Source organism: Lissotriton vulgaris, chromosome 7, assembly GCF_964263255.1.
Source record: "Lissotriton vulgaris chromosome 7, aLisVul1.2, whole genome shotgun sequence".
NCBI classification, from domain to species: Eukaryota; Metazoa; Chordata; class Amphibia; order Caudata; family Salamandridae; genus Lissotriton; species Lissotriton vulgaris.
This window is the reverse complement of record NC_141695.1, coordinates 1261641538-1261669368: the sequence shown is the minus strand read 5'-3', so window position 1 is coordinate 1261669368 and position 27831 is coordinate 1261641538. Positions and strand designations below refer to the sequence as shown.

The 27831-nt window shown below is 46.9% G+C and overlaps 1 protein-coding gene across 1 annotated transcript; it reads right to left on the bottom strand.

Annotated features, from left to right (window-relative positions):
- TMED9 (transmembrane p24 trafficking protein 9) lies at positions 1 to 27831 on the bottom strand. Its single transcript, XM_086931809.1, has 5 exons — positions 27687 to 27831; positions 15362 to 15462; positions 3974 to 4099; positions 1764 to 1910; positions 1 to 1631 (listed from the first exon to the last, which is right to left on the bottom strand). Exons 1-5 carry the CDS (start codon positions 27823 to 27825, stop codon positions 1482 to 1484), a joined length of 663 nt encoding a protein of 220 aa, XP_086787935.1. The 5' UTR covers positions 27826 to 27831; the 3' UTR covers positions 1 to 1481.

The window sequence follows — 27831 nt, the reverse complement described above, 5'->3', positions numbered from 1 at the left end:
TTGAACTTAACTCACTGTGATCTTTATTTCAGAAGCAAAACGATACACACTTAAACCCGTAACTAAAATGAGGGGAGAATTTTTAGTGCCCGGCCTTGAGGTGCAAAACAAAACTCATCCCATTACCTCCACCTCAAAATAATATCTAGTGTTCGACCACAGCCAATCTCAGTGGTTTAACTTAGGACAACTGTGAGTACAAGTTATAGTGCACACAACTGTGAGGTTGGTGTTACCCGCTTCCCCTGCAGAGACAACATGCAGTGTGTGAGGAGAGGGGGAACAACGAGTCACAAATTTGGGGAACATCAGTAGGATCAGAGCAACAGGAGCTGCTTGAGGAAAGGTATTTGGGGTTTCTCCAAAAGGTGAGCTTCCTCTACACATGAGTCACATACTAAACAGGACTTGCAGGTAAAGGAGTGTCTCCCTATGTTGCTGATGCAGGACAGCTTCTGGACTGGCATGTAGCAGGGTCCACCACATGTACATCAGGATTATCAGAGCTAATAGAACTGTTACCAACACAATCCCTGCACAAAGAAAACCCCCTATCAGGACATAAAGGAATAGAACTTCATTCGGATTCATACCGGCACCTGGGTACAAATAGCAAACTCCTATTTTCACAGCAAGGATCAGACATTCATAGACGCCCTTAATGTTACCGCCCCTTGACCTCCCTTGGCCCTTAATCTCTGCCCCACCTACCTCACCTGTAATCAACAAAACCCACAAGAATCATCAATGGCTACCCAATTATAAGCCCATCACCGGTCTAATCCAATCGCGGGCTGGACATAGACATTTATTGGATGTTCACACCCATCAAACCAGCAATCTACAGACCCTCCCCTCCATGAGTAGCAGCACACCCTGAAACCGCAGGAGCTGATGAATCTCTCCCACGGGAGCCTCCACCCAGGATGAAAGGCAATGAAGAAATACCGAGTCATGGGCTACAACAGGAGCTCAGCCACATATGGACACTAGAGCAAGCTTTGCCACATAGAGCTCGGTATTGCAGACTATTCAGTGCACTGGGTCTGTGCTCCAGTTGGCAGCCCACCATTCACATGACTACACACACTGGGGAAGAAAGGGACTCAATTCGGTAATATATTTACATTAATATAAAAACTAGCAATCTTAAACCTGAAGTAGAACATGGTGGGAAGTGTGAGAATGAAAAGTCTAAAAACAGATCAGAGGAGGGGGCTTTCCATAGGATGCAACTGCTTGGAATCAGTTCTCCCTTTGGACGGAGAATGTAGTCAATTTTCCCCTCCCTCTCCCTGCCTTTTCGGGTGTTGCGGTGCCTGCTTCCAGTGAGCAGTGGGGCTGTTGTTGGGAGTCAGTTACCCAGAAAGGGCTTTCGTGCTGGTTTAGACTCCAGAGTCTGTTAATCTCTTTAATAGCACTGGTTGAAATACTGTCCTCTCCTGGCCAGACTCAGCCCACACACAAAATAGTGGTCCAGACTACACAAGCTTCTTGGCCTCAAAAAAGCCCTTCAGATGCCTCATCTGCCAGATTCCTATCACAACAAGGATGAGGGTCTGGGCAATGGACCACCAGAGCACACGTTGGTTGGTGCTCTCGCTAGTCAGTCGGAACCGTTCCTCCCGCCACTGCAAAGAGAAAACAGAGGGCTAAGTTAGTGGTTTCAGAGGGAATATGTATGCAAAAGTATTTTCAAGGTTTAAAAGAAACTACAGGCGGAGGCCATGCCAATGGAGAAGCACAAAAACAAAGCTCCTTACCCGCTGGTAGTTCTGCTCTTTTTGGACCTGCTCCACTTGTTCGATCAGTTGCCGTACTCGGAGCTGTAACTCACTCAGCTTGTCCTTGGCTGCAATCTCGGCATAGTCATTGGCATGCTCCCCCACTTGAATATCCAGGTGAACTCGCTGCGGAGAGAAATTACATGGTTTTATTCCAGAAACCAATTGCTTCCAAGTTTTAATACTGTGAAGAGATGCTGACTTGTAATATAGTAATACTCCCCAAAGCCTTGCCACACAGAACATGAAAAGAAAAACAAAAAGGCCCTTCCAGTCTGCTCATTTCCCTGCCTCATGTAACGTATTACATTATAGGTCCTGTTTGATCTTTACATTCTTGCTAACTAGGTCTGTCCATGATCTTGTGGCTTCCATTTCCAGTTGTGTCCCCATGACGTCTGTTGGCTGATACATCCTTTGTGGCAACAACTGTGTAGCATTTTCATAGCATTTTTCATTCAATCGCATGTCGCGGATACCCCTAGCCCACATGCTAATTACTTTTTCATATGGAGCCTACTATAGTCCACAACCATTGGTGGGATCCAAACAAATTGTCAAGTGGGAACAGGGGTGGTAGCACACTGCTTCACCTCCCAGCAAGGTTCGCCCCTGGCATTGTGGTAAATACAGTTTCAGTTACTTGCTTGCTTCAAGAGTGTTCGAGTGATCTGAGAAAGATGTTGGCAGCCTACTCAGCAAACCTCAAATTTGAAAGACTAATCTCTACTGATGACTGTTAAAGTACCAGAAACAAGTGTCTAGAGATCAGCACTGTCTGCGCCAACTGTGGCGAAACACTTGAGCACTCTTGAAGCAAGCAACAAACTGCATTTACCACAATGCCAGGGCGAACCTTGCAGGGAGGTGAAGCGGTGTGCTCCCACCCCTGTTCCTGTTAAATTGTAGAGTGAGAACATTCTTGGGCAAGTGCAAGTGTTGAATGAGCTTTTGCTTGAATAAAATGATGATCAGACTAAAGTCCGAAACCCTCACAGAGAATAATGTGGGATGGTAAAGAAATCAGAAATGACGTATAGTTGTTCCAGATAAAATTAAAGTCTTAACTAGTCTCTGCTAGACAGCAGACCTGCTGCTGGCCAGGACTGGGCTTCAGTGGAACTGCGTTCCTTACCAGCTACACAAGCAAGGAGAGAAAAATGTTATTTTCATATGGCTTTCTATGGGTATTTCAGGACTTTCTTTACTCTAGTACTAAATTAATACAACTGTGGACATTTGCCCATTGACTACGTACTTCCCCAGAACCGGAAAAAGAGCAATCACAACCATGTAATAACTGAAGTGTTACCTGATGAACCACTGATCTTAATTGACTCGAGAAGCTGCTCCGCCCCAGCACAATTTAAATACACAATCAAAAAGTGAGACTACAAATCCAAACCTTGATTATTCTCCGGCAAAGCATGTGAACGACTGAAGCATCAGTCACTTGAAAAATGTGTCTTTTCTAGACCGCAATGATTATCCTTGGTAACCCTTTAATGAGTCTCCTTTAGAAACGGGACCCAAAAACTGATATTGATAGGCTCTGACCAATTCAAAACTTATCGAGCTCAAAAAAATGTAACATTTTTGATCTACATTTACAAAGGGAACTTGTGCATTAAACATCTTAACAGCATACATCTCCCATCTTCTAGAGTACTAACTCCCTATATGCAGAGTACTAACTCCCTATATGCAGCCTGTTTCTTCATAACTAGATACTGTTTTTTTAACGGTCCTATAACTACTGTACTCTTACACCCCACGTGGAACCTGCACTATTGTCTGAAAAAAAGGCAGGATGTACATCCCAAACTAAAATCGTGTGGGTGTTTTGAGTGTCTCATAGATACAGGATACATTAAAATGCTATGTTTTTGATGGGTTTTCAAGATACTAGAAAAACTTTACAATGAATGTGATTTAAGTCATGTTCTGTGTTGTAGCGCTCTTGATAACATGAAGTGAAAATTGATTTCCTTAGCCTAAAGAACATTTCCAGAATAAGTCTAGGGCACTTGCCCAGTACCATAAACACACAAGCACCTGGTCTTAAGATCCTACATCGCTGACTCGTAAGAAACCTGCAGGTCAACCACGTTATGTTAAGCTTGCAAATGCCAACACCATCTCCATTATCTGGGCATCCAGGCCGTAACAGTACAGTGCCCAATACTTACCAGCATACCACCTGCAAACAGGGCAAACTTGGTGGAGTTGGAATGAAGGCAGATCTGGTGCTCCCCTGGAGTGTGAGAGGTGAAGGTGAACCTGCCTTCTGAGCCATACTGCCTGGATAGGATGACCTGGAAGAGAAGGGGAAAGACAGCACTCTTAAAAGTGGGACCATACACCGGGAAGGCAGGAACACTGTATCTAACCAATTTTCCGTAATATATAGGAGTAACACATACTATTCTTGATAAGATTATTGGAAACAGTTCTCTGCAGGTGTCAAGCAAGTCATTGTGGAATAAGTCATCAGAAGCCCTAGAAGACAGAAGGTGGATAACAGATCCTCTAGTTCTGTATCAGAGTGCAAGGGGGAGGGGGGTTGCTATTGGCAGAGATTGCGGTGGGTTGGGCTGCTTGCAGGTGGGATTGGGGATGGTTGGATGCCAGCAGCCCAAAAACTGGGTTCTGGAGCTCAGATTGAGATATTGGTGCCTAACTGGAGTGCTGGCTTTGGGCATTAAGTGAGCCAGAATTCTGGGTTGGTCTGTTGCTGTGTATCCAGATTGAGAGAGCCTCCGGGCTTATTTGAGTTGATCAAGATTGAGGGTGGTAGTTTGGGATGAAATAGAATCGGTGTTAGGGCTTCAGACTGTGTTAAGGGGTACCAGTGAATGATGCCGGACGGGTGAAATTGAGGGTGCTAGATTGCCTGACTGGGTGGTAGTGAACTCAGATTTTGGGTACCCGAGTACTGGGTGGTATTGGGCCACATTTGTGGTACTGAGGGGTCGAGTGTTGTCCTGAAAAGCAGAATGGGGTACAGAGGCGCTAGACCCTACTGTGATCGAGACAGTGTCTACCAAGGGCAGATATTTGGTGCTGGGGGCAAAGTTTATGTCTTGGTGCCCCAAGTGCTAGACTGGGTGTTATTGAAAAATTAGATAGTGGTGCTGAGGGTTGGAATTGTAAAGCGAGGGATTAGGGGTTGAGCCAGATTATGAGGGTGCAAACTGGTGGACCTCGGACTTCAGATTAAGGTGCCGAGGGGTGATTGTGGCACTTTAGTGAGTTAGAAGTTGACAGTGTTTGGCAGGATTAGGCTAGGACATCCAGAAAGGGATATATGAGATTTGGGTAAGAGCCTACCAGGAACAAGACTTTGGTTGTTAGGGGCTAACATTTAAATGCTGGTATCTGAGCAGAGGTACTGGTGGCCCAAACGGTGCCTATGAGGTGGCTACGATAGTGGACCGTTTGTGGTTGATTGGATTAGTGGTACTGGGGTTGGAGGGTTAAGGGTTTGGAGTGTGTGGTGCTGAGATTCGATTTCGGGTTTTGGCAGGATCACAAGAGTGCTCTTGAACAGTTGGACTGAGTGCTCTGTGAAGTTGTAGTGTTATGCTGGAGAGGGCTGAATCTCAGTTTGAGGGCAGAGATTGGGGTGCTGGAGAATCATGCTTTAGTCCACCCGGGTCTTGCTGATCCAATTTGTGGTGCCATTGTATATTTCCCCAGAAGTGTTCAACACAGTGGTCAAAATGCTGCACAACAGGAACTGGAGTGTGAGCAGTTGAAAGTCTCTTCTCTTTACCGTTCCATGAATGTACAAGGCACCCTCACAACCCGCCTATTCGCCACACCGAGAACTTTTTGGAGGCACTTCAGATGGCTATGGCGCCCTCCGACGAGAAGGACTACTCTTCAGGAGGCTCAGACCCGGGACTGCTATGACAGAAGAGAAGAGGGTGCAATCGAGAGCTTGGATCTCTACCTCTCAGCTAAGTTTAGCTCCCTAGGTTATGATATCTACACGACCTACTTTGCTCAATTTGCCCTTCTGCCAGGTGCACGAGGTGGGGAAAGAAAATGAGATCTTGTGGTTTCTGCTTTTGATTGTTGCTTATTCTTGAAGCTGGAATATTTCCCTCAGTGAAATAATTTCGACTTGCACTTGGTGATCGTTGTAGGAGTGAAGAGTTTACAATCTGCTGAACTGTGAGTGATCATAATTTTGGCTGACACCCCCATAATGGGGAGAGATGGAGAGAGGGTGTGCAACTGCCTAAGCTGGAACGGTTTTGATTCTAGTTCCTGTTGATTCAATAATCTTTATTCGGCATTTAGATAACACCATAAAAGTACAATTTTTAAAATATTCCGACATTTCATTAAACAAACAAACAAAAAAAGGTATACACAAATCAGCAACACACTAAATCCATCAATTGATAATAGCGGAAGGAAGGAAGGAAGGAAGGAAGGAAGGAGTGTCCTCTCAGTGCAATAACAATCATCAAATTTCGATAGTGGACCTTAATCTGACTGAAGTTCTTAAACAATTTGTCACCCAAAATAAAGTCAAAGGATCTCTGGGTACTTTTAAAAAGACAAGGGCATCTCTTGCGGATCTAAAATTAGCCTTCTTTAAAAGGTCTCTTAAAAATCGGCGCCTAGGCATTAAATAAAATGGGCATAACAATACAAAATGAAGGGTATCCTGCGGAGATCGTTGATCGCAGCCGCAGGGACCCTTTGACTCAACTAAATCAGTGAAACCCACGGGATCAGCTAGTAAATGATGAAATAAGTTGAGCCTAAAACGCGTTAATAAAGACCTATCATGTGGGTTGTAAACAAGAGCGAGATATGGCTCGAGGCCACTGCAGGATCTCAGCGACACATATGATTGGACAGTCTGAATATTCTTTGCAAGTGCTTCCCGTGTTGTCACTTTAAATTTGAGAAGCTTTTCACTTACTGTTGCTTGAACCTGTTTGGTGATACTTTGTGGGTTTGAAACAGATTTCCACAGCCAATTCCCTCAAAGACCCCTTTCACATATTTTAGCCAGGGAATGGGACTACCTTTCTCCCTGCCCAAGCAGTCTAAAATTATTCGCTGGGTCAGGGTGGCTTCCTGGCTAACCCATAATTTTAACCAGGCCACCGCAGGCCTCGTTCTTACTCTGTTTTCCAGGTACTTACAGCCTAGTTCCGCATGTACTATATAGGATGATGTACCCTGAGGAACTTTAAGAAGCCTCTTCAAATATTTATTTTCCTGTTTTTGCAGTGTGTCTATGTTCGCCATCCCCCACAGCTCCGCCCCATATACAGCTTTAGCAACAGAGACCGAGTTGTACAGAGTCATCATTTGCTCTGGGGACCAACGTCCCAAACGGCGACCAAAATTCATGATCGCACCAGAGCTTGCTGCTAGCTTATTTCCATGTCCCTCAATCAGAGGTTTAAAAGTTAAATTCGTATCAAATAAAATGCCCTAATATAAAAAAGTTTGCACTTTTGCCAGACTTGTGGAGCCTATTCTGTAGTTAAAATCTTTCCCCTTATGCTTTGGATCCACCTCCATGACATACGATTTTGTCAGGTTGGCGGATGAATCCAAGTCCTTCGTGAACTCGATGAACCAGTCAATCAGACGCTGCAGACCTAGTGGCGTACGCGCCAGCAAGACCGCATCGTCTGCGTAAAGCAGGACTGGCACTGGTCTATTTCCTATCCTTGGGGAGTCCACTTGTAAAATTAGTTTAAAATCTTTCAAGTCCATTTATGTAAATAGAAAACAGGAAGGGTGGTAGGATACATCCTTGCCTCACCCCGCTTGTACATTTAAAAGACTCTGTCAGGCCTCCCTCTAGGTTATACCTCACTTTCGCAGTTGTGTTGTGGTGGAGGGCTCTCAGGATGTGAATGAGCCCGGCACCAAGACCCAAGAGTATAGCCCACAGCTTCAATTGATTTACACAATTGAATGCCGCAGCCAGATCCATAAAAGCTAAGTACATTTTTTTCATTACTGGCCACAGTGTACTTGGTGACCAATAAATATAAATTTAAACACTGATCAGTCGTAGATCTCCCTGCCCTGAACTCTTACTGTACTTCTGTTAAGATGCAGTTTTCTTCTTCCCAACACATAAGGCGGTTCAGGATGGCCCTACCCATTACCTTTGCGGTTACATCTATCAAGGAAATGGGCCGATAACATTGAGGGTTATCCCTACTGTCCTTCTTAAAAATCGGGACAATTATGGCCGTCGACCAAGAACGAGGGAGACCTGAAGCTATGGCAGCATTAATTACTCTTGTCAGTATCGGGCCCCATAGTTCAATCTTACTTAAAAAGGAGGTCCAGCGGGATCCCATCTGGCCCAGGTGCTTTATTACCAGTAAGGCCCTTGATGCCCCCCTCAATCTCTTTTAAACTAAAAGTAGTCATCTCTATGCTGGTCTCCCAACGGACATCCTGCTCTCCATCCATCAGGGTGCCTCGATTATATAGGCCACCAAAATGCTCCACCCATTGCTCGGGCAGTACAGTTGACGCTATACAAGGGCTATTCCCTTCTTGGAAGCAGGGTCTGTTGATTATTGACCAAAACTCAGAAAGATCCCTTTTTTCTGCTGCCTCACGCAAATCTTCCCATGTCTCAGTTTGAAGGGCTTTTTTGCGGCGTTGGACTTCTTGTTTATAATGTAATCTACAGCGTATGATCCTTAGTCCATCCCTTGGTTTTTGCTTGAGTGCCGCTCTGAGCTTACTCTGGGCTTGGGAACATCCTCTGTCAAACCATTTGGGTTTAGTTGATAACTTGCCCTTCCCCTTCGTAAACAATAGACTATCTACTAGCCGTCCTATATTCTCAAAAGCCTCAACCAACGGGGGCCCACTAACATCCAAATTAAGACACACCTCCAAGTACTCTGTACCCTTAACCACTAATGAATTATAAAAGCTTTCCCCATCCAATTTCGCCCATTTTAAACGTCTACCCTGGTCAGTGACCGTCTCCCTGACGTCCGTTACTCTTCTCCTTTTTTCTTTGTCCCTCGCGACATTACCATTGTCAGGGTAAGGGTATTATGGTCACTAAAACCACTACACTCAATGTTAAATTCTAATATTCTTTGTTTTATTGAGTGAGACACAATTACAAAATCGATGTAGGAACAGCACCCTCTTCCTTTAAAGGTGGGATTAACTCCTCTTTCTGGGTTAAGCGGTATGAGGTCCATTCAATGTACCAACTCAAAATTTGACACCATTGTGTTTAATTTGGCCCCCTCTGTTGTATGCCCAAAGTGGGCGCCCGCCTCCATGTTACAAGAAGACCAATTGTCCATGAAGGGTATCAATTTGGGGCATAAATGACTATTAAAATCTCCTGCGATTAAAATTTGAGGGGCTAGGACATCTGTCTAGGACATCTGTCATCTTCTCTATATGTAAGCCTAGACGTTCTTCCAATTCCTCCAGTCTCCCCCCCCCTACATTATAAAAGTTTACAACAATTAGATTAAGATCCCTCGTTTTCAACTGTACCGCCAGCATACAGTGATTTCCAGTTCAGATCCTTCCATACTCCTGCTACAGTCAGACGGACCCACAGTAAAAGACCCCCTCTCGCTCTCCCTACTTTTGATCTGACTGCTGGGATGCTGAACAGTTTATAACCGTCCAAATTAAAATTGGTTGTATTCACTTCCCAGGTCTCTTGGGCACAAATTACATTATATTTATTTACGTAATCCAACCATTCCTTATTTTGGAATTTGGCTGAAAGACCCGCCACGTTCCAGGACAGTAGTTCAAGTGTATTCCACTCACTTAGTGTTAGTGGTTCTTTGGCTGACTGGGGTCCACTAACTACTTCCGCTATGGGTGTTGATACGATGCCCACCCTATTTCCGCCAGTTTTCTGTCAATCACAATCCGACAGCCCAGACAGGGCCTCAAACCTGTTTTGTAGCCTTATGTTCCATGGAAAGTAATGATTCTGTACCTCACTCCCTATTGGGTTTCCCCATTGTGGGGTCTGTACTGGTGCATAAAAGTGCATAAGAAGGAGTGGTTGGATTCGGGACATCAGATCTTCCTTTGCCCAGTTACAAATATATTCAACACATCTTGTGTCCCTGAAGTTGATAATACAGTCCCCCCCTAATGACTTTGCCCGCCTGCCCACCCAATTGACTCCTCTAGCAAACAATATCTCTGCACAGATATGGAGTGGTAAAGGACGATTTTCATTAAGCCAATAAATACACTTGTTTTTTAACTCCATATATGTTTCCCTCTTTCCTTCCTCAAGCGGTGGCACCCCTGCTAAAATTACCACGTAGGGGGCCGAGTCTGGGGGTAGATCTATTGTTTGCAGGTTGGATACATGACGGGTTATTGGTGGTTTTGGCACTGGCTGGGGTTGTACTGCAAGTGGTTGTATTACAGGGTTACTAGCCCCCTCCACCCCAACGCCCTCCCTACCGGTTTGTTCAGGTTGAATGACCACTGCCAAATCAATCCGGGGACCCATAACACTGGCTGTCACCTGACTGTTTACTGCAGAAGGGTTACTGCCTAATAAGTGAGCATCAGAAAAAATGGAACACTAGCATTAATGTTAGTAGGGGCGCGCTCAGTGCTTTGTCCTGCCGCTTTTGGCTCTATGCAGTGTTGGTCGCTGCCCTGATTGCCCCTTGTTTGTGCTGATGCGAGCAAAAGTTCCACGCACACCAGTCTCGATTCGATCCGGTCCAGTCTGTCGTGAATCGGGTGTATTGTCTTTTTAACAATATTTTCCAGTCTTTTCCAAAAGAAATGGTCTGGCTCACCCACTACTGCACCCTCCTTATTTGTCAATCCAATTACTCCTTCATTTACCGGTGCCAATTCATGTGGGCATAATGAAGTGCTAACTGTCAAGTTCTCTTTAGGCGCCGCGTCCTTAGCTTTTTTTGCCTTTCTGTCTGCGGTTTGCGTTTGTGCCCCTGTACGTTTCCTTTTTAGTGTTAACGGGCCCTGCGGTGACTGTGTCGACCCTGTTTTGGCACTTCTAGCTGATCTGGTCTTCATATTAGGTGACGGGTGCCTCTTAAAAGGGTTGCTCCTCTGTGTCCCAGTTATTGCAACATTTTCGACTGTGTCCAGGGGTACAAGGGACTCTGCTGACTGTAAAATGCAGCTTCCCTCATCCCCTTCATTGGAGATCAGTGTATCCTGGAGGTCAGTTACTTGGACCGCCGGTGATGTTGCCCTTGCCAGACTTCCCATTGATGACCGCTTATCTAGCAAATTGTCAAGGGATAATCTCTTTTCGTTCAGTTTAATGTCTTTGGCTAAGGCACTAGACACTCTTATCAAAAAGTTGTCTAGAGTGCCCATTAAAGTCCCCCCTGTGCTTCTTCTACCGTTTCCTCCTATGGGTGGTGATGTAGCCATAGTGAGCTAACTTGCAAATGTATCTGCGGCAAAATGTGGCCCAAGCTGATTTGAACAAACAAGCTAGGGAAATGCAAAGACTCACTAACCTCTTTTAGGAGAACTGTAGATATAGATGTTAGGGGGCTTGCCCATGGCCCGGGCTTTGCCCGCACGCGTCCCGCGATGCGGGAGGTGTTCCGGTCTTTTACAAGCGCCTCCTGGCGCTTCCAATGGTGTCACGGGTGCACCCTGACTCCCGGGGCACCTGGGTATTGTAGTCCGGTGGTCCTCGGCCGTTGCCCTCACGGCGCTCGGAGGACGCAGAGCTGTGTCAAGGTGAGGTGGGCTCTGGCCTGTGGCAAAGACAAGCGCTAGCCTGGCGATTTGTTCCCCACCGGAGCTTCGGCGCTCCAGTCTTTTACAAGTGCCTTCTGGCGCTTATATGGCGTCAGGGGTGCGCCCTGACTCCTGGGGCACCTGGGTATTGTAGTCCGGTGGTCCTCGGCCGTTGCCCTCACGGCGCTCGGAGGACGCGGAGCTAGAGCTGTGTCAAGGTGAGGTGGGCGCTGGCCTGTGGCAAAGTAAGACAAACGCGCCTGGCGATTTGTTCCCCACTGGAGCTTCGGCGCTCCGGTCTTTTACCAGCGCCTCCTGGCGCTTCCAATGGCGTTACGAGTGCGCCCTGACTCCCGGGGCACCTGGGTATTGTAGTCCGGTGGTCCTCGGCCGTTGCCCTCACGGCGCTCGGAGGACGCGGAGCTGGAGCGGTGTCAAGGTGAGGTGGGCGCTGGCCTGTGGCAAAGTAAGACAAGCGCTAGCCTGGCGATTTGTTCCCCTCCCTCACAACCCGCCTATTCGCCACACCGAGAACTTTTTGGAGGCACTTCAGATGGCTATGGCGCCCTCCGACGAGAAGGACTACTCTTCAGGAGGCTCAGACCTAGGTCTGCTATGACAGAAGATAAGAGGGTGCAATTGAGAGCTTGGATCTCTACCTCTCAGCTAAGTTTAGCTCCCTAGGTTATGATATCTACATGACCTACTTTGCTCAATTTGCCCTTCTGCCAGGTGCACGAAGTGGGGAAAGAAAATGAGATCTTGTGGTTTCTGCTTTTGATTGTTGCTTATTCTTGAAGCTGGAATATTTCTCTCAGTGAAATAATTTCGACTTGCACTTGGTGATCGTTGTTGGAGTGAAGAGTTTACAATCTGCTGAACTGTGAGTGATCATAATTTTGGCTGACACCCCCATAATGGGGAGAGATGGAGAGAGGGTGTGCAACTGCCTATGCTGGAACGGTTTTGATTCTAGTTCCTGTTGAGTCTGGCTAAAGGTCACTTTTGCTCTGTTTCATAGTACTCTAGCAATGAATAATATAGACTGTCACCGTATCCTGCTGGCACACCCTAATCCCGCTCTGCACACGTTCCAGCACACATACATGCACAAGTGACACTCATTTCACTGCCTCTAAACAGCTTGATGTTTGCCCACAAGCCCCCCTCCAAAAAAACCCAAAAAACAGCCAGGCTTTCAGTAGCCGTGTAACTCTGCTTAAACCAGTGGTCACACTATTCTGATGGTGCCACTTCATTGAGATTTTATACCAATGCGCCTAGTGGTCTGATAGGGGTCAATATCCAAGTTAGAGCCTTCTTAGACCGCATCTAGGAACAGCAATACATTGCTAATTTGGACAGCATATACCCCTTATGAATTATTAATTGTGCTAACTTGAGGGGTTAGGCTATTGCATCAGCCCAAGGCTAGACTGCAGTAATTATTCACCACTCCAGAAAGGGAAACAGAGTGTCAGCAAGTTCAACCCAAGTAAATCCAATTGAAGCAGTGATCTACATCTATATGGAACATACAAGTTGTCCAACCGTGGTGATTAGTAACATTAAAAAACAGCCTTGGTCCTGAAGAGACCTCAAATTGATACGGTTGAAACGTGTTGACTCCCCCCCCCCCCCCCCCCCCCCTTAAAAAAAGTTGAATGAATGATATTCAGTCTATATTGCAGGCAATCAAAGGACTGAGATAAGTGCCCCAAAATACTATTGGCTGAGACAACCCGTGAGTATTTGTGGCATTCATGAGTCTTTCCTCAAAAAGTGAAATTCAATAAGAACTCTTGCTTAGGAAAAGTTCAAGACTGGTTTTATTTGAATCTTATGGTGTGTAAAATTGAACATTTTGTGTTTAATGGATAATTTTGAAACGGGTAGTGTCCCAGGCAACACCTGTAAATATGTAAGTCATATGGCTTTGGTTCGAATGTATGAACTGGTATGATTTGATTAGGGGCCCAAAGGACCATGATACTTTGACATATGTGATCTAATGAGTTTGACACAAGAAAAGCATTTAATAGATTAAAAAGATTGGTAAATAAATGACCACGGTTTCAGGTAATCAAAACCCTGAATCCCAAAGAAAAAAGGTGTGGTGAATAATTCGAGCCAAGGCATAAGATGTTTTTATATTTGACCCCTTATGAAAACATTTGTTGGGAAAGGAGAGGCAGATGGACATGTCTTTATACTCATGCTGCTCTGATAATAGTGTGTTTAAAGTACCATTTAAATGAAAGAAACAAAGGACAGAGAATGCCATGCTCACTGCGGATATGCACAAGTACGAGTCACTTGGTGCCATCTTTCTTCACATTTCTTATGTGTCTTACAGACAATGGAGGTTTCCGTGAATTTAAGCAGTGAAGCATCCAACTGAAAACTCAATACAATTCTGTTGGCAATGAATTGGCCATGAATTACCAGACTAAACTGTATGGACAAAAAGAGCCTGGAGAATGCGGATCTCCCTAAATCAAAACAAAACTACCTAGTGACAATTTCTTCCTCAACATCTCTTCTTATTTTGTTTCTCTTTAAAGAGTCCCTATTCGTGGACTGTAATCCTTTCTCTTCTCCTTCAGAACTACAAGCAGAAAACTAGATGGTGCTTCCTAATTAATCTCTACCCTCCATATAAGTCACTGCTTCCACAAGCGTAATCTTGCGTTAGGACAGCATGCAATAACCGTATGATCAAACTAAAATCCATCTTGTCATACCCAACCTTGGAACGGAAAGATGAACGTGATGTTCTAACAAGGCTTATGAATCTAAAAGAAAATCTGTAGAAAGAGGGCAATATTTCTTTGGCTCAATAAACAGCTCACTTCTCCCCAATGAACTAGGAGCATAGTTGAGGCTTCGGCATTATTCTACATTTTCCCTAAGAGCCAAGCAACAATTAAACCATTACAAACATGGAAACATGCCAACAATCTGCACAAGAGACAGGCAGGAAAGCACACACAATATAGAATATGTGTATCTTTTTTTTTTTTTTTTTTTTTTTACATACAGAGGGAGAGGATAAAGATCACCACATGTAGGTTTCACAGTATGAAAACACAGAATTACAGAGAACATGACCCACTGCTGAGTACAAGCATTTTGGGAATCGTTGCAAGACCTAAATGCTATGTGGATCCAGTAGCCAACTACATGTGTGGGGGAGCACACCCACACAAAAATTTTCAAGAGGCTCTACCGAAAAGAAATACATAAACCATGACAAATCACAAAATGTACTGTTGAAACAAAAGTACACTTGAAAAGATAACAAGACAAAACCCAGCTAAACGTCCCGCCTTGGGGTAACCCACAACCACAGAACTAATAACCCACTGTCCACATCTGACCCCCCGGTCCATACTCGGTAAATTGTGTAAGACTAAAGCCTACCCTCCGATGGTTATTATCCTATGTAAACACACATCTACAAACCATATGACCACCTGTACCCACACTGGTTCCACCATCTGGAAAAACCGAACCAGCTGGCACACTAAACCACTCGCACATGGATGGGGATGGTTTTAAGTTTCAACAACCTCGTGGGCTCCATCACAAGGGAATCTACTACTTGTAGACAACAGATGGTTGACTGAAACAGCTATCAGTGCCAAGAATGCACATAAATTAGAGCCGAACTTATGACATTCGCATACAGAATAAGTAATGCAAAAATGTCAGCGTAAAGGGAATGCTGGGATGGGTGTGCGTGTTAGAGCTAGCAAGTAAATGACCTGTTAGATGGCACAGAAACGGCAGACTAACTGTGTGCTGTCCAGCAGAAAGGACTCCAAGCCTTTTACCTTGTCATCCGGGTCCTTGACTTCCACGAACATGCCCAGACCTGGGGTGGCAGGCAAATACTGCTCCTGCTGCTTGTCATACAGCTGTGTGCGGTAATTCCCTGGGGATAGAAAAAGCAGTGATCAGAATTTAAGACCACATCCACCGCCCCCTCTCCACTTCGGATAAAGCATCACACTGTGGACACTCTTAGGCTGAAAGGTCTGCCAGCCTGTTGGCAACCATGTATATGATTGCATTTTTCTAAAGAGACTACATGCTATATCAAAAGGTATTCCCTATATTCCAAGTATTTGGCATGAAAAACTGTCCTTTACTTAAAAAGTTCGGATTGCCATCTCGCCTTTTTCATTTCACATGGCCCCTCCCTTTCATCTTCTGCAGGTCTTCTCCGAGTACAGCCTTCTCTAAATCACATGCATCTTTGCCTAATCATAATGTATTTCTGCAAACAGCCCACAGATTATTTCATAGATCAGAGCCTTCCCTTGAAAGTCATACCTTGTAAGCTAGCAATCCCTAAAGTCCTCTAGCTTGACATCATAGATGACATCCATGGATCTCTTGACGCTGACAAGTGCTGCCTCCTCATACTCCTTGATCTCTCAGCAGCGTTCGACACGGTGGACCACAAGCTCCTCATCACGACTCTCCAAGAAAGAGCCGGCCTTGGCGAGGTAGTTCTCAAGTGGTTTTCCTCCTTTTTACACAACCGTTCGCAACTAATAAAAATCAAGAACTTCACCTCCGATACCCAGCAAGTCAACAAGGGTGTCCCTCAAGGATCGGTGCTCTCCCCCCAGCTCTTTAACATCTACATGGAGCCACTCGCTAAGTTACTCAGGAACGCCAACATCAACTTCCACCTCTACGCGGACGACACGCAGATTTACCTGGAAATCTCCTCTCTTAAAGACACCCAGAGACTCAACGATATCCTAAATGAAGTTCAAGACTGGCTGACAAAGAATCACCTGAAACTCAACCCCGATAAGACAGAAACACTCCTCATCTCAAACAAAGAAGATAACCCTCAAATCACCGAGTGGCTAAAGTCGATCGATGCTCTCAAGGGTAACCTCACGCTAGCAGACTCCGTTAAATCCCTGGGCTTCACCTTAGACCCTAAACTAACCCTGACAAATCACATTAAGAACTCGGCGAAAAGCGCATTCTTCAACCTCAGACTTTTGAACAAAATTAAACCTTACATTCCCAACAAGGACCTCAAACTAGCCACGCAATCTCTAGTTCTATCAAGACTGGACTATGGGAACTCAATCCTAACAGGCATCCCCAAATCCCACCTGGCTCCACTAAAAACAACACTTCACGCGGCAGCAAGAATGATCACAGGCTGCAAAAAATATGATCGCATCTCCCCGGCTCTTAAAGAACTCGAATGGCTCCCTGTGGAAATGCGAAGTACCTTCAGAACGGCCTGCCTAACCCACAAGGCCCTCCACACCGGCAAACCGGAATACCTGGCTAACAAGCTCAAAAAAGCAGGCCAAGCCAGAAATTTGAGAAGCTCTAATTCCCTACTGCTCATCCTACCAAAAACCAGAAGGAAGAGAACTGCGGACTGCTCTCTCTCAGGAAATGCCCCCAAAATATGGAACGCCACCCCCCCGCACATCAGAACTCTACCGTCCTATGCAGAATTCAAGAGCCAACTTAAATCCTTGTGCCTGATCCGCTCCCTTGGTTATGGATAACTTGGAGCTGCAAACGTCTCAGAATCCATGCGGTATTGTTGAATCCAGTACTGAGAAGCCCTGCTGTCCGAACTTTTCTTCTTTCCTAATTGTCTATCGCCGATTGCTTTTATTGGGTTTGTTTCATGTTGTTCTCTTTTTCATGCCCACTACTGTGAAGCGCTCTGATACCTTCGGGTCTTGTTAGCGCTATAGAAAACTTCTAAATAAATAAATAAATAATTTTAATGCTACCAATCCTTTTGCATGAACTCATAAATCCCCCTTTTGTCACACTAATGGTCACACGTCAGTTTCTTTATGGTAGATTAAATAAAGAAGTGGAGTAAATGCATGAGATGGTTTGCCTGAACGCACAAGGCTCATCCCAAAACATAGCACTGACAACAACACAAATCTAACCACTAACCCCGAGTTCTGGAGCCAGCTGCTGCCCAGCATAACTTTAATGCCTCATCAGTGGTTGTGGTAAGAGCTACATAAATGCTATTACAATTTGATCCCAGATTGAAAGTGAAAAATTGCAGCGTTAGTCTTGGTAGCCTGGGGTTTGCTTTTGTTTACCTCTCCCCACCCCCTAGGTTATTGATGATTAAGCCCAAGAGTAAGATAAATAACATGAAAGGCATTAAATAAACACTACAGTCCATGAATAAAAGTGGTAATTGTAAAACACTGCATTTAAGGGTGCACAAGTCCCAAGGAGAAAGGTTATGTATGTTAGAATCCATAAATCACTTTGCAGGTTTTTACAGAAGAGGCAACCGGACTTCAGCTCAAGATAACGGCAACTGTAGAAGGAATCCATTAAGTGAAGGAAAGAAAACACCATTACTAAGCACGACACACAGCACCACAGAGTCTATGAAAAATATATAAAAAACTTTGTGCACCAACTGCACATCTGTTTGTCCTGTAAAAGGCAAACAAAGGTCCCAAATATCGTTGCCCAAAGTGAGCAATATTCAAAATGCGACTCTACTAACAACAAGAAGGTGCCGGCAAAACAGCCCAGTATTGTTGCAATGAGCAACAAGTTTCAAAATGGCTAGCACGTCTTGCTTGGATTGTCACGCGTGAAGTAAAAGAGGCACTTTATGAAGACGCACTAGAATACAACAAGTCACGAAACAGAATGCAGCAACTGAAAGACATACTTTTAAATGTAGCAGACAAGGTGTACAAAGTGCTATGTGGCATAGTGTGGAAGGAGATAATAGCCTGGCATATTCCGATGCACCCAAAGCTCCAGTAACCAGCATCGCTAAAACGGTTTATTCCCAACATTTTACAAACAGATGCAAAATTGGATAGAAACAAACATTAGGAGAGGTGCACATGGAGTCATTTTTTGGGGTATTCCTTAGATGTGCTGAATGCTAAAGAAGGCAGAATAGCGAGAAAGTTTAAACTGTATACGAGTTACTCCAATGTCAGGTGGCCGAGGCAAGACGCTGGTGGAGAGTTCATAGGAACATAGCGGAATGTGTTGGTTGTCCATAGGACAGGCTCCATTCCATCTACGATCATTGCTTCCCTTCCTCAATGGTTGTCATGCAACAGATTTTTAGGTCTCAGTCCTTTACCAGCATTCTGAAGTGGTGGTTGGTTGTTGATATTCTTATGAATGATTTCCCATTGTGCAGTTCTCTGCAATTTATCAGAGCTAATACCAGTGATCATTGATAACAGGGATGTCAGTAGAGGGTGTATATGGTGAATTCCCTTGAAGTGCAGCAAGTGGGGTTCTTTGATGGAAGATAAGAAAGAAATAGATGATATCTATTGGAAGGACTTAGCAAGCTATTACTTAATCAGAAGACTAGAGAGTTTAACCCTAGTATTCAAGCCAATGAGCCCTTCTTTCAAACTTCTCTACAATGCCATTTTACAAAACCTTCAATGGAAAGTAGGTTTATAATTTGCCATTGTCGCTGCATAGGTTTGGAGTTCTACTAAACCATACAGAGATGTTTTTCGAGAGTGAAATTATATTGAGATCAATAAAACCAAATTTAAATTATCATACACCAGTCATTACCTTTTTCTTCAATTCTTTCTCTGGCAGAAAGGTCCCATCACACATTTGAAGGCTTGTTCAAACATGTGAAAATGTCCCTCTGATACTATTCAGATAAGACTAATGATAGAATAAGTCCAACCAACATTTTGACAAATATGGTACCTAACGAGACAGGGAAGCAAGGGAAATCTTAACAGATCAAAAACTGTTTAAAGTCTGACCTTGCATACACACAAACTTTTTTAACCAATGCCACTGCTTCCGAATCAGGGTGGGGAAGTTAAAAAGAGAAGTATGCGTGGCATTTGCCACAAAAAAACCTTATTCGGGTACAGAAAAACAGAAGCTCTGGGTTTTTAGTGAGGTATTCCATGTTTCCAACTGTACGCCTGGACAACTGAAATTCTTGAATGAACAGATCACAAAACATTTGGTTGATTTTTCACTTTCAAGAAGATATAAAATAGTCACGACTTGGGTAGCAAATTATATGTCTCACTAGAATGACAATTTGGAATGAACATGCTCCTGGTTCAAAATAGAATATGTTCCTGGTTTAAAGGTCATGACTGCTCATATACTATTAAGATTGTCACTAAAGGAAGAGAATGAAGTGGAGACCATCTCCAACTAGTAACACAAATAATGAATATTTATGTTAACTAAGAAGCTAAAAAGGAACAGAACCGCATACAAATAAGCCCAAATGTTAGAAAATGTGAAAACAGTGTTTTATACAAAAAACTTTGAAATGTGAAGATGCATCCTCCTCTTCACAAACACACGCCTAACCACCTTGGACGTACCTGCACAATTCAGGGTCTCAAACAGAATAATAATGAGCAAACAAGTACGTTACACCAGCATGCAGCCATTAATACCACAGCTAAAAGGTACTTAGGCATAATCTTACAAAAAGGAAAACAGATTATTTATGTGGCCTAGAATAGATGAGGTGCAGTAGTAGCATTAAATATTCTTGCATTTACCATAATGACCGGTTACTCACCGGTAATATTCATTACTCCGAGTCGTAGCCCTCCCCGTCCCAGTCCTTACTAATGAGCATAGCTCCTCCCACCAGAAACTCCCAAGCAACTAAAAACCCATCCCTTCCCTCCAGGCCACACCCACACCCTAAGGCATATAATCATGTGACCCGCCCATCCACATCCTGTACTACCAAGCACAAGAAGCCGAACAGGGAGGGAGGGATGGGAACCAGGACTGGGACGGGGAGGGCTACGACTCGGAGTAATGAATATTACCGGTGAGTAACCGGTCATTACCTCCTCGTCAGCCCTCCCCGTCCCAGTCCTTACTAATGAGCAGATACCAAAGCAAGAATCGGCTTCACATAGCAGAAAAACAGACTCAAGCCGCACAAGCAGAAAGTCACACAACCTGAGCAGAACGCAAGCCAGCGTTCCCAAACCCAGGAGACACAGTCCCACATATCACTCAATGACTACAGGACATAAAAGCACGAGGAGAACACCCAGCAGCATCCACACAGAACACGGCCAGGGAGCCCCATCCCGGAAGCAAGCCCAATGAGCAGCTACCCCAGAGGCGAGGAACCTCGAACCGACCCAGGCGTCAACACACCACAAGCCCAACAGCAGGCCGCACAGCCAACACAGCCACCGACGGAGAGCAGCCACAGAAGGCCCCAGAACACGACCAGCCAGCCCAAAGGCAACAAAAAGGGAACACCACCCCATAAAAAAAGGCACAGCAGGAAGGAGGCACACCGCCAGAGCCCGCACAACCGCCAAACAGAGCAGCAGCACCCAAACCCCAGTAAGAGGAACAGGACAGAAAACAGGCAGAACCAGAAACTCCAACAAGGAGCAAAGGAACTAAAGAACGGCGCCAGGAGGAAACAACCCCACAACCATCCGGACGCCAAGGGGCGCACCAGCCCAACGCCCGAACCCCGAAAAGCCAACCATCCGTCCACAGAGCTCGCAGGGAGGATACAGGCCGACCCAAGTCGAAGCCAATCACCCAGAAACTCAAGACAAGCCCCGGAATCCAATGCAGACACACCCTGTGTCGGACAGCAATCCAGGAAAGAAAACCCCATGACAGGCACAGGACAGGAGAGGCGAAGGGCTCCCGAACTGAGAAAAAACTCAGCCAGAACACCCCAAAGCCAGGAGGTCCAGACCCACCACAGCCAACCCGCAAGTGGACCAGACACCCCGAGACATAGGGGAAACAACAAGGGACCACCGGCAAACACCAGCAAGGCACCACTGCCAACCACAACAGAGGGAGCCAAGGCCACCCAGACCAAACCGGAGCCACCAGGACAAACGAGGCCCGACACAGTCCAACCCGCAGCAGGACCCACGGAACCAGCGCAAACGGGGGAAAAGCACACAGCAGGCCTCCGTACAACAGAAGGACAGGGCAACCACCCCGCAGACAGAGCCTGACCAAACCAGAGAACAACCTCAACCCAAGGCCCTCCCCGGAGAAGCAAAACAGGCCCAACCACGAGACACTGAACCTGGACAGCAAGAGGCATAACCCGGACAGGGAGGGAAACCCCACGCAGGAGAGCCGCCCCGGGAAGAAAAACCCCCCGGGAGACGAAAAGTCCAAGGGGCCACAAGGAAGAAACCGCCCCCCCCTCCTGGCCGAACCGTCAAGTGAAGCCATCCCAGCACAACAACGGCGGACAACCAAACACACCACCAGCACACAGTCCGACTAGACCCCCACGAACCTCATGAGGAACCAAGGCAGAAAGAGGCCAGGCCAACCGAACCGACCAAGGGACAGACTGAAAGCACAGGCAATCAGGATTCAACCCCAGACCAGAGCTAGCCAGTGCCACCAGAGGCACAAGAGCAGCAACAGCACCCCGGGCCACATGAAAGCACCACACGAACGCAACAGCACCCGGCAAACCCAGGCGACCTCCCAACCAGGCCAGAAACTGCAGAACCTCAGAACCTTCAAACAAGATCAGGTGCACCCAGGCAAGCAAGGCCAAAGGCACAAAACCCCCATGGGCCACTAAGAAAGCAGAGGCAGGAAAGAACCCACCGTCCAGCGGGAGCCTGCGACAGCAGAGGCACAAAACACTCCACAGAGCACTAGAGCCCAGGTCAGAGAACCACCTTCTCTCAGGACCCAAATGGACAGCCCCGCAAGAGGCCCAGTGCAAGACACGCCAGGGGGAACAAGAGCCACCGGGCCCAAGGACAAACCTCACAGCAGCAGGAAACAGCCGCCGAACATGGAGCTGCCGGGGAGCAGAGGAAGACCGAGCCCCCAACCACCACCGTAGTCTGCGGGGCACCGTCAGGAAAACCCCACCAACCGAGGTGCCGAAACCACCCCACGAACAGCAGCACATTCCAAACCGACGCAGGAGGCAGCAAACACCCATTGAAAGGGCCTAAACTGGAAGGGAAGAAGAGGAAGAATCAACCTACCGAACAAGGCAGGGAACACCCGGAACCCCCAAGTAGGCAAAGAAGCCGCGGGAACCGGCACAAGAAGAATGTGTCCCGGAGAACCAGAAGGATCGACGAGGGAGACACAAGCGTGCAGCTGCCCTTACCAGCACCGGACAGCAGACCCCAGAAGGGCCCCGGAACAGAAACAGGAGCGAGTACACCCCCCGACCCCGCCGAAACACTTGCACTCACAACACCGCCCCCTCAGAAACGAGACCCGAGCCCTGAGCAAAGAGAACGCCACAAAGCCTGAGAAATGGGAAAAAGGGGCAGCACAGAACACAGCCAGTAGCCCAGCCCAACCAGGAGGGACAAGGAGAAGAGGAAGCACCCCGTAGACCCTGGGACAAGAGGAAGGAAGGGACACCCCGGCCCCATTCCATACCACCAAAGGGCAGGGCCACCAAATTAGAATGAAACGCCGCCCAAAAGCAGGCGCACAATCCCACGGATCCCAAAATAGTAAAGAGCCCGCGAAGGGAAGCACCATTAAGGGAGTCCCCCAAGCAGTACCGTCCTCCAAGACAAAACCCAGCGAGCAGACACAGAGGACCCAGCCACCGTCGCCAACGCACCAAGGGTTTCAAAGGAAAAAACCAGCCCAGAAATGCAACTGCAGTCCCAACCCGGAAAAAGAGGCAGAGGGACCCACAAGCAGCAAACCAGCACAGAAAAAACGGACAGACACACGAAGTGACCGACCCAAAAGCCAGGGCAAGACGCAGCCCGGACCGCAAAACCAGAGGTAGCACAAGCCAGCCTCAAGGTCCCCCATCCCGCAAGACCACAGGAGAAGAAGGAACCGCAACCACGGACACCACCAGGCACCGAGCTGCCACACCAGCCACCGGGATCCACTCGCTACCCAGCCAGGATACCCCAGCGCACCACCGTAAATGAAACCCCAATCGTCCAGAAACCGGGGAAAGGCATGTCCACCAAACATCCCCCACACCCCCTCCAGCACAGCATACACAGAGAACGAGGAAAGGGGAGGCCCACAAGCCCCAACAACAGGTGAATGGTGAAAAAGTCCACAGACTGTCCACCCACCCAGGGCCTATGGAACCAAAAAGCGACCCGAACACGGAACAGAAAACCACGAAGGCTCGCCCCCCCGGACCCAACCAATCCAAGACAGGATCCACGCGGCAGAAGCAACCTGACCACACCCAAAGGAAGGAGCAGCGGAAGACCCAGCGACCACCACCTCCCAGTGACAGCAGAGCCCAAACATGCCAAAACCACACATCTCGAACAGGGGCACAGAACAGAGAAAGCAGCGCCCAGACCAAGCAATGCAAGATCCACAAGGGCCAATCAGGGAATGCCACACCCCCCCAGGCCAGCAGGCCAGTCCAAACAAGACAGAAAGAGGGAGCCCGGGACTCCCCCAAACCCCATGGTCCCGCCAAAGCAGTAAAACAAATGTACCCGAAACAACAGGCATCTAAGGGGAATAAAAAAACTGTCGCCAACCAGACCGACACACACGTACCTGAAAGGAGGCCAGACCGCCACGCCACTGGCGAGCAGAGAAGCCAGCCGTGCACAACATACCACCCTTCCCACCCTAGGCGAACATGCCAGGGCAGGGAACCAACCCGGAAGAGGGGAGGCCCCAGCAGGAAGACAAGTCGCGCTACCACCACAGGACACCGCCTTAAACAAAAGCAATGCCCCCAAAAAAGGGCAGAGAGCGACCCACGGCAGGAGAAAGAGGCCAGGGGAGGAACCAAGGACACGCAGCCCCAGCACACAGAGTCCCGACCCCCAAAAGTACCAATCCCATGCATGTGTCATGAGGCGCAGCCCAATATATCCAGAACACCAGGGCGCCCCCAAACTGAAGGACAAACAGAACGCAATTAAATGCATAAGGACACTTGCATAGCGCACTACGCACCCGCAAGGGTTGGAACAGGCACCGAGGCAAGAATTATCGGGTCCGTGGAAGTGTGAGGCCAAGACCCGCCGAGGCGGGCCCTAGAAAGAACAGGCAGCCCAAAACAGGACCGAAAGAGAGAGCAGCTTCCACATGTAAAGCAACCTGCCTCCAAACAGACACGGGAACACGAACTCCCGGATATTCCAAAGGAAGCATACAGGCACAGCATTGCCACCACGGCCCACTGTGTGAACCAAAGCGACGCCCCCTAAAAAGGGGCAGGGAGCAACCCGCGGCCAGAGGACACGAAGCCCCGGTAGACAGAGCCCCGTCCATTTAAATGAACAACGTGTTTCCCCGCAGGGAAATTGCAGAGTCTGTTCTCGCGGCCGCTTTACACAAAGCACTGTGCGCATCCAGTACGATATCTGCATCGTGTACTGCCTCCCAGGTAACAAAAACAAAAAAGGGAAACACGGGCCCGAGACGAGCACCGAGCCCCCAAACACACCTCCCAGGAGGAGCCAAACCGCCACGCCACTGGCGAGCAGAGAAGCTAGCCGCGCCCAACACCCCCCCCCCCTCCCTCCCCGGGTGTACCCGCTAGGGCAGGGAACATCCCCGGAAGAGGGGAGGCCGCAGCAGGGAGACACCACCCCACACCAGGCAGTCAGGGCCCCCCAACCCCACGGTCCCGCTAAAGCAGGGACTCAAAAGTACATGACAAAAACAGGTACAACAGGGGAACAAACGGCCGCCCAGCAGGCCGTTTCACACTCACCCGAAAGGAGGCACCGGTCCAGCACCCCCACGACGAAGTTGCCAGGAAATGAATTCCGCAGAAAAAACAAACAGGATGTGGATGGGCGGGTCACATGATTATATGCCTTAGGGTGTGGGTGTGGCCTGGAGGGAAGGGATGGGTTTTTAGTTGCTTGGGAGTTTCTGGTGGGAGGAGCTATGCTCATTAGTAAGGACTGGGACGGGGAGGGCTGACGAGGAGGTAATGGAAATGTTATCTGGTTTCAATCGATTACTATCCATGCTGCCACGAATTTCAGTTGACAAATACATTGGCTGCGCTCAGTTAAAAAAAGAAAGATATCTGGGGAGGTCAAAAATTCTTACCAACAAAAGAGTTCTAGCATAATCTTCAGACATGAAACATTCCTAACCAATTATTGTACACATAACAAAAACAGGTAGCATCTAAAGCTTATAAAGGTTGTGGATTATAATCCGTATCATGATACAACACATTATGGTAAAATGAATCAGTCGTTAAAATACATCAGCCCTACAAAAGTGATCACATTACATATTTTAGGTCCAAGTTCCAAAGATATAGTAGAGATTAAAAACAGTGTCCAAACTGATTACTAATAACCAGTTTGATTATCATGAGCCCTTTCATTTTCCCAAAAATAGAGCAGACTCATTCTAGCTTTTAACCGACATATTTTGTCCCCTTAACATACTGTTGCAAAAGTACGTGTGTGTCTTCATTCTTTGCATTCCCTTCCTATTGTTGCACATGCATTACTGCCTCCCAAATGTGTGCTAGTCCCCCACCTCCTTGTAGGTCGTGGCCTTGACTTTTTGCAGCACAAATACACACTTTTATAATAGGCAATTCTTCAAAATGTACTTAAGGAGTGTTCTGTTTGCGTACACAGCAACCATTCCCCAACATGGAGTACCCACGTATCTGAAACCTTTCATTCTAACAATGCATGCATAATCAGCTGGTTGCACACTGTATGTTCAATAAAAATGACAAACATTGCATCGAAGTATCTCAGAAAATCTATACATTGAAAGATTAATTCTTCCCCATACAATTGCGTCAAGATTAGTGTATGTCTCATTCTCACAGAGAGCACAGAGCTCCAGGCTTTTAAGTCGACAGGCTGTGCATATTATATGCATTTTTTACATTATGCCGCCTCCCCCCACCCAGTCTTTATCGTTTTTTTGTTCCTTTGTCATGACTAAAATAGTACCCTTTCACGCTGTGCGTTTCTCGGTGCTCTGTTCCTTCTCCTTATATGAGCTGTATAATTAACGTGTGGCCCATGGTTGCTGCAATACTGAGGTGCGCTTTCTTCAGTTTCCTGATCTTCTGAAGCCACACGTCACACTTCAGGAAACCTGTATCTTCCTTTGCACGCTCATTAAGCTACTTAGGGTTGCGACTGCCAGGCACTCACTTGCTCTTGTGCTTTTTAGCACGCCTCAGGCTCATTCTAAATATATTTCAGCCATTATCGAATGCATTTATTTTTTATTAATGGCACTTATTTTATAAAGCATGAACAAGGCCAAGCAGGCGCCAGTGCGGTTTACAACGACGTAAGTCAAATGTTACAAAGCATACAAAAACGTCAGCATTTCGTGTGTTATGCAGGTGATCGGACAATGAAGAACCGGCTTTAAGTCCATATCCCTCTCCAGTTCTTTGGGCAGAGACATGTTGCTGCTGCTGTTCCGAGCAGAGTGTAAAGCTTTAGGTACAGTCGCCTGACTTATCTATGTTGACCCTTGCAACAGTTGCCAGGACACCGTTGCTGCCTTTCTGGCGACTATCCTTGTAGCCAGGGTTGTGCCCGAGTGGAGGTGTCGCAAATACAAGCACGTCCCAGTCAAACGGCATTTCGTGCAACAGCTGCCGTTCCCGGAAGTACCCGCACCCCTATAATACATTCACACGTACCACACAAACTATTCGTAAATTCAAACTAGATTAAACGAATTAATTTGGACGTTGACACATACACCATCTTCCTTCGATGGTTCCCCCCTCCTATCCAGTGATTTTATGTTAATTTGCCACCCCATGAATTTCTCATTTAAACTTCGTGGCCCCCCCTGAGCTTATGACAACAGTTTTAGATCTCACTATAACGTATGTCCACTGGTTTTCCGCGTACCCTGTAGACTGGTGGTTTCCCATAACCCTCTGACCGGAACCAACCCCCTTTTCCTTCTACTTGGTCTCAACATGTCGCCCATGGTCATTCTCTCCGGTTCCTTCCACGTGAACCGATGCCCATAGTGAAGTTCCAAGATCTCATACACATAACACCACTATTTACCCTTTATACGCATGCTAATTACCACACTTCACATATGACTGGTCTCACTCCGTCTGTTCACCTCTTCCCCAAACCACCATGGGCTCACGCTACCGCCTTTGTCGGTTTTTCTGTCCAGTCTCACCTATAACCATGGTCTCGTCCGGGATCTCCTCGATGAAACATTTTCGCTCGGTCTCCCCTATGTGGAAGTACAGCCCCGAACTCAGGGAGACGCCCGCAAGAAGAAGAAGCACAAGCCGCAGAAGCACCATCTTTACCATCAGTTC